The sequence below is a fragment of the Oreochromis niloticus genome, linkage group LG13, assembly GCF_001858045.2.
Source record: "Oreochromis niloticus isolate F11D_XX linkage group LG13, O_niloticus_UMD_NMBU, whole genome shotgun sequence".
Lineage (NCBI taxonomy): Eukaryota > Metazoa > Chordata > Actinopteri > Cichliformes > Cichlidae > Oreochromis > Oreochromis niloticus.
The window spans coordinates 30815111-30830257 of NC_031978.2; the positions used below are offsets into that span (position 1 = coordinate 30815111).

At 40.6% G+C, this 15147-nt stretch overlaps 1 protein-coding gene across 6 annotated transcripts in view; it reads left to right on the top strand.

The window, feature by feature from the left end:
* The first annotated feature begins 4837 nt into the window (after positions 1–4837).
* Positions 4838–15147, top strand: part of vps8 (VPS8 subunit of CORVET complex) — an 85916-nt gene continuing 75606 nt past the window's right edge. For all 6 annotated transcript variants that reach the window (XM_005461432.4, XM_005461434.4, XM_005461433.4 and 3 more), the window contains exons 1-2: positions 4838–4994; positions 8671–8739. In XM_005461432.4, the coding sequence (XP_005461489.1) occupies positions 4923–4994; positions 8671–8739 (141 nt within the window). In that variant the 5' untranslated portion in view covers positions 4838–4922. The remainder of the gene's footprint in view (positions 4995–8670; positions 8740–15147) is intronic.

The window sequence follows — 15147 nt, forward strand, 5'->3', positions numbered from 1 at the left end:
AGAATTTAAATTTAGCTTGCCACATTGAGATAAATTTTCACCATTTTTCTACATATATCACACACATATATCGATGTATGTGATATACGTTAAAGCATTTATCAGATGAGGAATTCTGTAAATAAGTGAGCTTGTTGGTGAGGACTTGTGGTAGGCCTAAATCTATAACTAGCTACAGTGTCACAATGTCACTGTGATATTAATCTAGTAAAAAAAATTGTTTTCAGACTTGGAGCACTGCTACCACGAGGCCAGTAATTTAAGGTCCACTAAGGGTCAGCATCGAATTGGGGAAAGAAAAACACAAAAACTGTAATTTCTATCATTAATCATATGTTACGTTCTTCTCACTAATTAATAAGTGGATGCTGTGACATGGTTCAAACAGAATACATCTTTGTGACCCATCTTTGGCTATGTCCACACTAGCCAGGATAGATTTGAAAATGACGTTTTCAGATGAAAACGCCGAACAGGCGCTGGAATGGAAAAATACAAAAATAAAAGAAATTTATTTGTTTTTAAATGCAAGAAAAGTTGAAGCAACCTTAAAAAACGTAATCTCTTCCTCCTCTGTCCCTCTGCTTTCCTGTCATCTCTTCACTGTCTTTGTCAATAAAGCCGATAAAAGGCCAAGAATAAAATATTTTCAAAAAATGTGTTTGAAAACGGATGCTAAGCTTCCTTTGCAACCAGCTGGCTTCAGGGAATTAAAAAGAAAAAAGACAGTCAAAGGGAAAACTTCATTTAGGAGCAGGACTACACCTCCATACACTTCCGGTTCTCGATCCATGATCCAGCAGATGGATTAACAACTTTAATGCTGTACTGCATTACACTTGAAGACAACTTTTAACTAAATATCAGAAGAAACACAGATGCGGACCTGTGAATACTGTAAGAGTGGAGATAACATATGCCAGGCACTTGTTCAGCCCAGCTGTTAGGAGACCATCCCAAGTCTGTCTCCAGAGTGTCCTTCAGTGTTGACAGTGATGTTAAACTGTGGGTACCTCTGGCTGAGCTGGGATCATGGACGGATTTAGAGACACCAGCAACCACAGTGAAGTGTCTTCAAGGACAGGAGACATTAAAGGAACCCTGAAACTGTTGGCTAAGGATAAACGTAAATTCCCTAAAATTATAACTCGTGTTGGCAATTATGACACCTGCGTTTCGCCGTCTGTACAGTACAACTGGAGCAATCAAAGCTCAGCTGTTTGTCATCTGCTGATCAGTCTGCCATTGCTTACAGTGGGAGCAAACATTTCGTCTTCACCTGAGATTTGAATCAACACATTAGTGAAACCATCTTCTATCTGTCTGTTTTGTGTTGTCGCCTCGCCGCTCACTTACCTGTCCTCTCCTCTGTGCAGAAGCCCTGGCGTTTTTTTCCCCCCATGAGAGAGATTTGCATGAGAGACCAGTGGAGAAGATTCTGTTCCTGCTTACATGTTATTTTGTAAATAGTTATGAATAGTTGTTCATATAACATAAGTTATGGGTTCATAGATGTTGACCATAGATGTCTATGGCAGAATTTCTTTGCATGTGTGGATTGGATAGGTTATTGCCAACATCTGGGGTGAATTTCATGTCAATAGCACTTTTAGAAATATATTTAATTAGAAGATTGATGACATTTAATATTTATTTTACCTGCTGTATCTGTCATCCACTTGGCCTACTTAGAGTTTCTGATTTCTTAGTTGTTATTTTAACAATCATATACATGCTGAAAATGACCAGCTCAACATGGCATTTAATCTATTATTAGACTGAACTTGCTTCTAGTATTCCCTGAAAATCCTCTTGTCTGACTTTTTCTTAATAATATTTAAATTTACAAAAATGGTTTACACAGCAGTGTGGAATACTGTAACAGGGCGGCCCTTAGCGGCTGGAAACACAGTGAGATGGACGAAGGCAAGTGTAGTGGAACAAAAGTATTTATTTGCTGTACAGCTCTCCTTACAACAGTTAACTCATCGAGCTTCTTCACAGCACAATCAATCCCCTCTAATGACAACGGCAGCCTTAAATATGTTCAGCTGTCACAGACTAAACCATTCTTCCACTCTCAGGTAAATTCTTAAATCCCAACCTTCCACCACAGTATACAATATAGCAATTAGAATAAATAAACACATAAATACATTTCACATTTTTGTATTAATAAATATATCACACTTTAATGTTACACCAAACCCAATATTATACAAACCCAAAAACCCGAACACAAAAAGATTCACCACACTCTCCCTACCAATGGTCTCTCCCGGAACCTTTAAATGGTGTCTGGACCCCCGGGGAAACGTTTGCCTAAACACCTTGAAGAGGACACAGGCAAGGAAGGTGAGTAATCATTATCTTACAAACACCTGTTTGCACCACTTTTATTCCTAGATTTCACACACACACTTGCATTAGTTTTCCTTACTGGTAAACCTTAATCACAATCTCAATCACCATTCTTCTCTCCTCACAGACAACCACCACATTCCTTGACGAGGAGCAGCTGTGCAGGATCTGAAATAAGGCTACCAACTGATTTTAAAATTCCCAATAAATAGTCAATAAATAATTAAACTTCTTGTGTGCAAATCCATGCTTAAAGTGCAATGCTAAATAAAGTGCTTGATAAGGTGCTTTTAATAAAGTGAAAGGTGTGCTCTAAAGTGCTATACAGATAATATAATATAAATAAATGTAGTAAGGGAGTCCTCTTCCTTACAAATACATTTCATTACAGTAGATGTCTTATGAGCAGTGTTGGGTAAGTTACTTTAAATTAGTAACTTAGTTACATTACTAGTTAGTTCTATCAAAAGTAACTCAGTTACTTCAAGTTACTCGTTACTTTCAAAGTAACGAGTTACTAGGGAAAGTAACTTTGGTTTTACTCAGAATTCTCTTGTTAATGTGTTGCTTCTGTAACTGGATATCCAGCAAGAGTGCCAGTCTTCTAGCTTGCTTACTTGCCACAAGTGCACTGTGCCACCTACCAACAGAAAGGAAAAGATAATGTGCATATTTCCACGAGAGAAATCCCACGCCTGGACCGTCGTTGACCCCCGCCATGATTCTAGCCTACGTCACAGCGTCATGTGCTTTTTACATCCAACACGAAAACTGCAGTCGTGGTGCTTTCGATTGTACTCAGAAATTGAAAATTCTGCCTTCTGAATAGGAAGATGTAGGTAACACCAGACTGCAGATGAGCTGCATACAGAGCTGGACTGGGACAAAAAATCGGCCCGGGCATTTTGACTAGAGACCGGCCCACCATTATAGGAAAAATCATAAAGCCTTTGAATGAAAACAAACACTGTTGTGACAGTGATGTACACTGTTCTGATGGTATATATGTATCAATCTATCAATCGTTTGTTGTAAGATTCAGATAATTATTTTTTAAAAGCTAGATATTTTAAATGAGAATAAGAAAGAAAAGTATTTCTTTGCGCCCCCCTTTCCCTGTTAATGCCCTACCTGGCCCCCCTGGCAAAACTTTGCTAGACCCGCCCCTGCACAGTTACCAGCTGTCAGCTACGTAGAAAAGGATCCTAGTCTTATTTGTCAGAAACAGTTCATAACTTCCCTTCAACTCATTCATGTCACCTAAAAGGTAAACCTGTTTCTCCATCACCTGTTCAGCTCTGATGATTCAGTAAGGACATCTCCTGATTTCATCTGCATGTTTCCCTCTCACCAGATAACCAAACCGATATCATGACCAGCAGCTTTACAGCTGTGGCTCCAGCAAACATCAGCTGATACTAGAAATTAATATTAAATAAATTCTAACAACAGCTGATCAAGCTTAAACGTGCTGCTGTTGTTTAGCGCGACATCCGCTGGTTTCCTCTTTCTGGCGCAAAGTGGGCGATAAACAAGCAAGAGAGAGAAACCAGAGAATTACCAGGGACTGAAGGACCAATTGGAGCAGATGTTGACAGTAAAGTCGCAGTGATAATAGGAACATTATGAGCTATAACTCCCAAAAGTGGAAAAGTTGCTATAGCAGATTCCAGGAACGACATCAGAGGTCTCTAGTGCAGTCCGAGGATCAGCTAAGATGCACAGATCCCTCAAACTCCCAAGGAGCTTGAGGAACACATACCACCCCCAGGGAGTGAGACAGAGATTTGTATCTCTGTGATATTACTGTTCTTTATACAATCTACATATATTTTTTATTTTGAAAAAAATTTATCATTGAAACTCTGATTAAAATGCCTCAACAGCAGTATCTGTATCTATTTTTGCTTGTTTCTACAGAGTGGTTTTCTTTCCTTACATCAGTTAAAATTCAGTTGCAGGAGTGTTTTAAGCTTCTGATTGTGTGTGTGCATTTTGTAATGAATTTTCTTTGTGGTTTTCTCTGAAATGCAGAATGTACAAAGCAGAGTTTGAATTCAAGCCGCACCTCATAAGCATGTATTACTGTATTTTTTAAAACCGAGACAATGATGAAAATATTTAGTATGAAATATGACTTTTACAGTACCACTAAAGAGTAATTGACATATATAATATCAAATAATATTTCTTATGATTTGATTAGTAATTACACAAATTTTGTTTTGTTTGTGCAGTTACTTTTTAAAAGTTTTTCTTTTATTAACATTTTTTTCATTGATCATTAAATAGGCTTTATAGCCAGAGTTCATTTAACGAGGAGAATGTCTGTCGATCCATTTATTTCCACTTGTCCACACAGGGTCGCTGGGAGGATTGAGCCTATTTCACTGCTAGAAGTCACACAGTGTATGAGTCCTGCGCTTTTATTGTGAAAGGAAGGACGAAGAAAGAGCCCTTTTCGAGTTCCGATATAGCATTGTCGCGCATGCGTAGAACAAAATACGGAAAGCGTCTCTGTTTTCTGCAGCAGTCCGAGTTTTGTCCATGTAAATACAGAAATGTCGCATTCCCCGGACTCCCACAGCCTACTCTCTGCCTCTTCCCAGCTTAACCTGATGGAAGTGGACTCGGTGAGAGACTCTTTATTTGTGCTACTTTGCTGTGTGGGGTTAGAGGGACAGTGAACTCCGCTGTGGTGTAGTTCAGCTGACAGCGGCACCGTTTAAAGGTGCATGAAGAGCTTAGCTACACCTCGATCCAGGTGCGAGAGAATGACATGCGACTGCAATAAATGACCAACGCATGGGACTCTCACGTGAAAGGGCAAAAATACCGTGTTAATGCCGATCATTGTTATCTTATGATGGCTCAAAATGAGGCCCAGTGGCGCCTGTTTGTTTACACTTTTTGAAATTGCCATAATATAATTTAATGTAGTGATAAAAGCCCATACCAACATTACTGTTTTCAAGGTGAGCTTGGTGAACCCATTTATGACCAGGGCACAGTGTGTTAGACTGTGTGTTAAAGTCGGACAGTTGTCATGTGATGCATGCTCAATCATCCAGGTAAGGAAATCCAAAAAGTTAATGTGTTGTACACGCTTCGTCCAGATGAGCAGAATCAACTTTTTGGGATGTAATCAAGTAGTTTTTACTGCTCACGTGCTGTCGGGACCTGGCACAGTTTATCTAAATGAAACCCCGCCAATATCGATTCCCCGGACTGGCAATAAACAAATCAGCTGTGGACATGTGTATTTATATGAGACAATCATAGACATCACCCAATTGCAATTTACTTTGGTATTCCGATTTCTGATTTTCTCTTTTCCTTAGTGTGACCTGGTCCTTTTTTCTAAGAGCATATATAAAAGCAAAAAAACAACTTTTCTTAAATGCAAAATATTTGTTATAATAAGAGAAATAATTATAATTTGAGGAGAAAATAAGCTGGTGCACCTCCTCCCACCTTTACCTCGCCAGACAAAACCAAGTGCAAAGATTTTTGTAACAAAACAAATGTCAAGTGCTTCCATCATTTACTGCCAGATGTTTATAACTTCAGCATATAACAGGAAATCAATGCTTTTGTCTTTTTAATCCGTCTCCCTAATTGTGCTTTAACCTTCTTTGGTCCTTTGCTCATAACGAGGCTAGCTTGCGGCTGCCTCTGAGCTCTGGATGTTGTTACTTTTATCCACTTTGCCTTTGTTATCATCTGTAAAGTGTCCATGTTCAGCTGGGTGAACGTGATTTGGTGTCTGATTAGGTTTGTTGTCACGCACGTTTCTGCACTCACAGGAAAGAGCTTCCACGCTAACCACATGTTAGCTTGTTCTGTGAATGTGTGAGCGACATTGTGCTGCTGAGCATGTGCTGTGCATGCTTAAAATGAAATGGTTCATAATAATATATGCGAGGCTGACTGGCCGGTCACTGGTCAGGGCCCAAAACATTGTGAAGATTCTTGTCCCTGGCTGATCGGTGCATCTCTGGTCAATTACTTTTAAGGTAATTGGAGAATGTTCTTTTGTAAAACACAAAAGATGAACTGTTGCATTTTTAAATGACACTTTTTACACTCTCAACATTTGTTTTGTATATAAAAAAAAAAACTTATGAGCTTAACTTTGACAGTGTTCATTGTCCTCTGCAAAAACACCTTCAGTGCACAGCTGCATTTTTTAGTTCTTCTAATAAATGATCTCAGATTTTCCTAAGATACACTAATTGGGTACAATTAGGTACAATTGTTTAACTGCATTTGAATGGGAATGCTTAAATCAGCCAATCACATGGTATGAATTCAGTGCATTAAGCATAATTTCCTGGGTATTTCCCTGGGAAAAAAAGCCTTGCTGTTGTCAAATGCCAGAGAAGAATGGTGAGACTGCTTCGTGCTGTTAGGAATGCAAGAAGAAGTCAGTATCCACTTGGTACAACCAAGATATGCACAAGAGCATCCCTTTATGACAACACTGTACTCATTTTCTGATGGCTTCTTCCAGAAGGCTAACACCATGTCTCGAAGTTCAGATCAGCTCAGAATGATGACGAGTTCACTGTACGCAGATCTAAATCCAATAGAGCAGCTGTGGGATGTGATGGAACGGGACAATTGCATTGTTTTGCACCAGCTCTATCTGGTCAATCTGGAAGAAATGTTCTGGGAAATGTTTCCAGCACCTGAATCTGTGTTCAATGAATCAAGCTGTATGACTAAATAATGATGAAATAATGGCAAGTTATTAGGGGATTCTGCTAGATTGGCCATTTGGCCGCTGTTTGCTCGAGGAGCAAGACTTTCTAGACAATGCGGGCAAACAGATGAATTCTTTTAATTTAACTGTACAAACATTTGCCTGCATTAAGAGAAACAAAAAAGATGCAAATGAAAGAAAAAAAATCTTCCAGGAGTAAGTATCAGAAAATTGATCCACAAATGGAAAAGTAGCTTTGGGTTTTGAGGTCTTTCTTTGTGTTAGCTGGCTCATGAAGCCTGAAACCTCAGTTGGAGTTAGACAGTCAGCAGCTTTTTAAGGAGTCTTCAGGCTTCATGAAGGACATTCAAAGCTCTTTTTTGGATATTGACTGCTTTTTGATCTGCTCTCTGTCAGAATGATCTGCCCCTAATTTTAATATAACCCAGTGGAATGTGTTTCAGCAATAATTAAAATGTGCTTTTCTACTCTGTAGGGTCTCTTTCTTCAACTGAGACATTTTAAACAGGCTTCACAAGACGCTGTGCTGCTGTCATGTAAATTAATATTAGTAACATATCCCTACATTGTAACCTTAGCACATATTTATGGAAGGCTCTGATAATACAGTGTAGCTATCTAATGCTGCCATCTGTTGGTCGGTTGCATCAAAGCATGCGTACACACAGAGTGCAATACTTCTCATTTATGTTGGGCTTTAAAAGCAGACACCTCAGGATAGAACAGCTGTCGTTACATGTGTCCATTATGCAAAGCTATATATCGAACCTTTGTTACATGTGTCTGTAAATCTTTATTAGATATAACCGAGTGTTTGCTGTGAGAACTGGAGCCACACACAGAGTGGACGTTTAATCTAGAATCTGCAGGTGCACGATCTGCTTCAAAAGTGAAATAGTGTCAAGTAATTTTTTTAGGACAGACTCGTAATTCTTATAGAGAAGAAATTTAGAGGAGCAGTAGAAATGGAGTCTGTGTTCCTCATGGGCAGAAGTGCATCAGCTGTTGTCCATATAAAATCAACCTTCAGACTCATTAACAACAGTAAATTTAACTGCAGTGAAAACTTTCCTTTCATGTTTAATGGCTGGATGGGATAAGTCTGTAAACTGCAGTCTGCAGGTCTTTACACAGGTGATTTATGGGGGTTAAGTATGCACCTTTTGCCTTGGCTTCCACAGTCAGACTGTCCTGAACCAGTCCAGTCCCAGTGATTAAAACTTCCACATGCTACCGAAGCCCCAGTTTGTTAAATGGATAAATTGTTAAATTGCAAATATAGCTTGATTCTTTAGACTTCAGTCATTAAATAAACAACACCAAACAGCAGTAAATAGCAAAATAAGCTGGTTGGTGTTGTTTATAATGGGCACAACCCACATACTCAACTCTGCTGCTTTTCCTTACAAATCAAAGCTTAGTTTGAAGAATGTTCAGTTACAAATTACAGTTGATTGTGCTGTATGCTCTCTTATGTTGGTTTGTGCTAAAATGCATTGTGTACATGATAAGTTAAAGCAGGAAACCGAGACACTAGTGTAGCATTCTGATCCTGTATGTTTCTGTTTTACTTTTGTTCTCAGATTGATGATAAGGAGTTTGACATTCCACAAGTGGATACACCTCCCACACTGGAAAGCATTCTCAATGAGGTATTCCATGTAAAAAGTCAAAGTGTTTATAATCAGCTACAAAGCTTTCTATGTATTGTGGTAAGAAAAGGTAAATATTTTTAAAATGATCAAATGATGAAACAAACACACACTGATCTATTTAAATCATGTTAAACATCAACATTTATGTTTTCATGAGTCTGGGAATCATTCTCATTGCCAATGAAATTTTTATTTTTAAATCATCATCATCATCATCATCATCATTATTATTATTATTATTATTATTATTATTATTATTATTATTATTATTGTTAATACTACTACTAATAATAATAATGATAATAATTTTAGGCCTTTTTCTGGCTTTATTGGTACAGTGAAGACTGACAGGAAAGCAGAGAGAGAGAAAGGAGAAGACATGTGGCTGCGGGTCGGACTCAAACCCTGAACCCAGGCTGACCGCTCTCAGCCATACGGGGTATGGTCACCCGCTCATCCCACTGAGCTAAGCCACACCCAAGTGTATGTTTATTTACAGTGTTTTTCAGTCAGTCCACTCCACAGCTTTCCAGCTGCCATGCTCCAGCTCAGCCAATCACTGCTCATCATCAGGTCCCATTGTACTCAAATAGAGGAGGCATAATTAGCTGACGACACCACACCTTGAACCCACTGCTCCTCCCCTTCCCTGCAGCTGAGCCACAAACCACACCCTGCCCCATACCCCCACGCCTGACTTAGGCCGGGGAGCCGTGCAGCCTACCCTACCTTAGCCCATGATCAGCAGTGACCGTGTGTGCCCCCAGCCTATGGACCAACCTTAACTTAAAAGGCTGTAAGCCCAGATACCTCTGGGTGTTGGCATGCTTCATGCAATGCTGCTACTGTAGCAGGGTTTGATCTGAACAGATGGTGAAAGAGCGCCCCAGGAAGTAACGGTGAAAGGAATCAACCACCCGCGTCGACCCGGGGCATGGGATACGCATGAAACTGTGAGACCTCGTTCAGGTCTTGTGGTAGTCAACACAGAACTGTATAGAGCCATCTTTCTTCACCACAAAAACTGTGGGGCGTCAATCTTCTTTTAGTCCCATTTTCAGCACTTCCGCCTATTCCATCTTAACAATTTGTTTTTTGTGTTCAGGTAACTGATAGGGCTGTGAGCACACTGTCATGCCAGTGCGCCTTTCAAAATTGTACCCTATGTGAGTGGTACAACCAGGCAGGACAAAGAACACATCTGCAAAACGCTGTTGCAATGCAGCAACATCTGCTCTCTGGGCCTGTGTGAGATGGTCATCACAATGGAGGGAGGTGGGAATAGTGAAACATGGCATCCCCGGCCCCAGCTTATCTTTTCCCTTCACCAGGCTCACCAGAGAAGTGGTTTCAGCCTCTCTCGGTGCTTTGAGGAGGTTAAGGTCAACACCCCCCACCATGGCTCCTTGCCACTTGGCGAGTAAGTTTGAGCTAGAGAAAGGGAACATTACAGCAGTGTACCTCCCGCAGCGTCAACAACAGAGGTTCTAGGCCACAGGTGTCGAACTCCAGGCCTCGAGGGTCGGTGTCCTGCAGGTTTTAGATGTGTCCTTGATCCAACACAGCTGATTTAAATGGCTAAATTACCTCCTCAACATGTCTTGAAGTTCTCCAGAGGCCTGGTAATGAACTAATCATGTGATTCAGGTGTGTTGACCCAGGGTGAGATCTAGAACCTGCAGGACACCGGCCCTCGAGGCCTGGAGTGTGACACCCCTGGTCTAGGCAGTGATCCCAAATGCATTCATCCTTGGAGTTTTATCCAGCTGATCCAGCAACACATTAGCCTGAGGGTGATAGACGCTGCAAGACACCAACCCACAGATTGCTTTATCAAAGGCAGTGGTGTAAAGTTATTGGAATGTGTCTGGTTACTTTAGAGATTATGGAAATGAGGGACTGGGTTTAACAATGTCTGTAATTCCTAAACAGTTAACGTAATTCTTTTTTTAAACTATGTGAATGGAAACTGAAAGTCTGGCCGTCAGTTCCATCTTAAATGTTTGATTTAAAATGTATTGTGGACGTGTACATAGGTTAAATTGCAACAATGGTGTCTTTGTCCAAAAACATACGACAAAATATACCAAACTGTACCGTTAGTATCTCAGTGCAAGTTTCATGCCAGCATCCAATAACATAGTACATCTGTCTTGTGACACAGGTGGTTGTGCTGTATGTGTTTCACATGCACAGTATTTAAGGCTTCAGTCAGATGCTGGGCGATGGTGGATGATGAGTGTTTTGTGTTATCATTTGACAAAACACGTCACGTTAAACTTTCCCACAAATATTTAATGAAGGGGTCAACGTGACTATTCAAGTATGCTTTGAAATTATCTGTGATAATTATGTAGATAAATAAGAATAAGAAAGTCCACTATTTAATTCCTGTTGATTAGTTGTGATATTATTGTAATTGTAATTAGTAACTTGTAGATGTAACCTTTAGTTAAAGTTTCCTGGGTTTCATGTGTTGGATTCTCTCTTCAGCTCGGTCTATAGAGGAAAGCCATCGTCAGTTGTCTGGCCCTGAACATTCCCTCAGCAGTGAAATTGTATACACACATGTCCAGCAACTATAGAGCAAAATAAAAGCCAGTGGAGTTTAAAGTGGGCTGTCATTAACCGAAGTGTCCTTGGGGTTTGCTGGAAGGCTTGGGGAAGTAAACAGTAGCTGGATAAATGTCCTTTGCCTCAGCCTTTTGTAAAGCTTACTCAGTCTTACTCTGGCCTGTTACTCAGGCTAATCTTTCCACTTCAATGTGTTATCTTTGTTATCCTGGCACGCCTACTTGTGTGCCAGGATAACAAAGGGAAGGCAAGTGTTCTGACTTAATACAGTCTTAACTTTAGCTGGTTGGCTAATAACAACTAATAGCTATTAGCTTTTATTGTGTGGATGCTGTTCTGGGTGTCTGGTGTAAGAGTTTTAGATGAAAGCACTTTTTCAGCTGTTTCTCAATTTAAATAGTTTTATATCAGCCGCAGTGACTTCTTGCTGTTGCTTGATGGTGTAACAGTTTTGTCATGCAGACGCCTGTACTGGACAAATAAGCGGGCTGTTACTGTTACTTTGTGTAGAAAAGGAGTGTTTGTAAATCTGAGTATGATTCATTTTTCTTCCAAGGAAACTGACAGTAGACTACAGTGACGTGATGATAAATGGTGTTTGCTTATTCAAAGTGCCCTTGAAAGGACGCCAAAGTAAGCATGTGGGTGCATATAATCTAATCAAAGCAGAGCACATTAGAAATGTGATATCGGCTACTTACCGGTTAGCTCCCAGACAAAAAATGGTAGTGAAAGAAATAAAAATATTCTGGTATAGAGATAAGAAACGCTGTATTTTACCATATGCTGTGGTTAGTTGTCATGCCATAGAGAGTTAAGAGCTTAAAAAAAGCCGTCATGAGAGCAAATTCTCACAGATCAAAGTTCTCTTTGATTCAGACAGAAGTCAGTTTGACATTCTGGCAGGGATCTCATGTTTCAGACCCACACTGGAGTTTTCCTCATGGGAACAAGCCTTGCCCGCGCTGACTTGTGTGACCAGATGGGTGTGCAGTATTAAAGCTTGGAAAGATCTGGATCCCAGTGAGACTGTTTTCTTTTGGATTGGGAAGAGTGAAAATGTAACACTGATTCACACCCTAATATTACTTCTACTACTTGTTTCAGCTTCTTCCGTTAGGGGGTCACCACGACTATCACCTGCCTCTATCTCACACTGTCCGTAGCATCCTCTTCTGTCACACCAGCCCCCCTTATGTCTTCCATTGCTACATGCAGGAACCTTCTCTGTGGTCTTCTTCTTCTTGTCATGGCTGGCTGCTCTAGCCTTTGTTCAAATCCTTTCTCCCTCCTCTGCACATGTGTCTAGACCTTGGCTAGACTGTAAATGGCTGTGGTGAACACACTCCTTTTCTCTTTCCACAGTGTTCATTCTCACATAAAGCTTTTCCTTTGCCATCTCTCTCTTTGTTGTACATCTAGCCTCCCAGTACTCATGTCTACTTTGTTCATCTCCATGACTGTTGAACTTTTTCATTGCTAACCTCTTCCTGTGAATGCTTTGCTATACCACCAAATCTCCGTGTTCTCCTTCCTCTGTCCAAGAGGATACACCAGAATTTCCTCAGCACTCCAGTCGTGCTTTCTCAGCTCCTCCCTGAACTTTGTGGAGTATTCCTTCAACCTCCACCATTTAAATCCTCGCCTCTGCCTTCACTCGCTTTGTCTTCTTGATGTCTGAAGCCATTGTACAGGCTGCCATCTGATAGAGCCTGGCTACATTCCCCTCTGACACCACCTTGCAGTCTCCCGACTCCTTCAGATGATCCTCCTGCGTCCACTGTTATGCTAGCCTTGCTATGTTATGTTCCATGTCCTTCTGAAGTATCAGAATCCACCAACATCTGTCCTTCTGCATTTCTCTCTTTAGCACCATACCTACTCAACACCTCCTCATCACATCTGTTTTCTTCACCTACATGTCCACTGAAGTCTTCTCCAGTCCCCACTCTCTCCCCTGGGGACGCTGTGTCCCACTTAATCCAGCTCTGTGGTTCATATACACCGATAACATTCAACATCACCCCTTTGATTTCCAGCTTCAGACTCGGACAGATCCTGTCTGTCTTCCTTCAGAATTAGCCTTCCTCCATTTCTCTTCCTGTCTACATCATGGTAGAACATTTTTCAGTCCACTTCCATTGCTCCTGGCCTCCCTTCTCTTACACCCACATACCATATATCTGCCTTCCTTCTACCGATCTATCTGCTAGCTCTCAGCCTTTACCTCTCATATGACCTACATTTCAAGTCCCTGCTCTCACCTTCACTTTCCTGCCTTTCTTTCTGTTATCCTGTCTGCTGATGAGTCTTCCCCCTTTCCACTGTTTTTGTCTTCAGCCCACAGTAGCATGGTTTCCACCAACCCTCATTTCCAGTCTGGAAATGTTATTTTTTATGTTTGATTTGCCCAAGATTTTACACCGGATGCCCTTTCTGACGTAACCTTCCCCATTTATCCCGGCTTGGGACTGACACTAGGAGTGCACTGGCTCACTGTAGCTGGGTTAAATGTCTTCATCTCACTGCAAATTTCAGAATGGAGTTGGTGAGACTAAACTTATAAATGATTTATTTACTACTTTTGTATACATGACAGATGTGCAGTTGTAGTCCCCAACCCCCGGGCCATGGACCGGTACCGGTCCGTGAGTCGTTTGGTACCGGGCTGCGAGAGTTGAGGCTCGGGTGCAAAAACTTATGGATTTCAGGGTTTTTATTGTTAACTCGGTCTCCCTGGGTCTTTTCCCGTGTTGTAGCTGTGTCTTATTTTGAAAGAAATATTTACACGTTACCATAGCGACCAGAGAGCATTAAGGGGCAGAGAGGAGGATGTTACGCTCAGTGTTGTTGGTGCATTTCAGGAGGACGCTGCTAATAAAGTTACACAATCACACTGTGAATTCACGTTTATTATTATATTTACAAAATCCCACAGCTTTTGTCTCGGTCGTATCATTTATTTCGTTGCATTTATCTGCCACACCTTAAAGGCCGGTCCGTGAAAATATTGTCTGACATTAAACCGTCTGTGGAGCAACAAAGGTTGGGGACGGCTGATCTAGTGCATCCTTATTTAATAATGTATGTAATTCTTGTATCCTGTTAAAATGTAATTAAGTTAAATGTTAGAGCTGATCTGATGAGACTACCTGTCATTTATACGAACATGATCAGGGAGCTCCGACATGTGAGAGAGCCAAAGATTATTGACTTGACTTTATTTGTGTTTTCATAAAGTGAATAATGTCACTGAGACTTATTCCAAGGGTTGCACAGTGATCGGACACCTTGCTGTGTGCATCTAATATAGTGATGGGCTTTAAAAATCGATTTGCCTATTCAAATTGAATAGTTTTTTTTCTTGTTGTTGTTGTTTTTTTCAAAAAGTGACCTCTGTCAAAAAGCCCGTTTCTGCTTTTCAATACCAAAGAAATTTCAGCTTTTACAAATTATGCCAGATTGCAAAATGCTCAGCTAAAACCTCTGTAACTTTGCTCTGCTTCACTTCAGCAGCATCAGGTAATGTTCATATGTTGGTTCATGGTTTTCTTCCGTTTTTGATCTACTGCAGCATATATTCAGGGGTGTTATATGCCATAAAAGACCAGGCCAGGAAATCTCCTTCATGTTTTTGTTTTATCCTCAGTGACTTTGACACAATCTTCTGTGATGAAGTGTCAGCTTTGTTCTTATACTTAGAAAGTTTACACTGAGTTTGTAATTGCAGAGAACAAGAGTTCCTACTCGACAGTACATATCCAAGATAAATGATCATAGTTATATTTCTGGGTCAAATTTGAATTGTAACCTTGTGAATCAGAATGAATC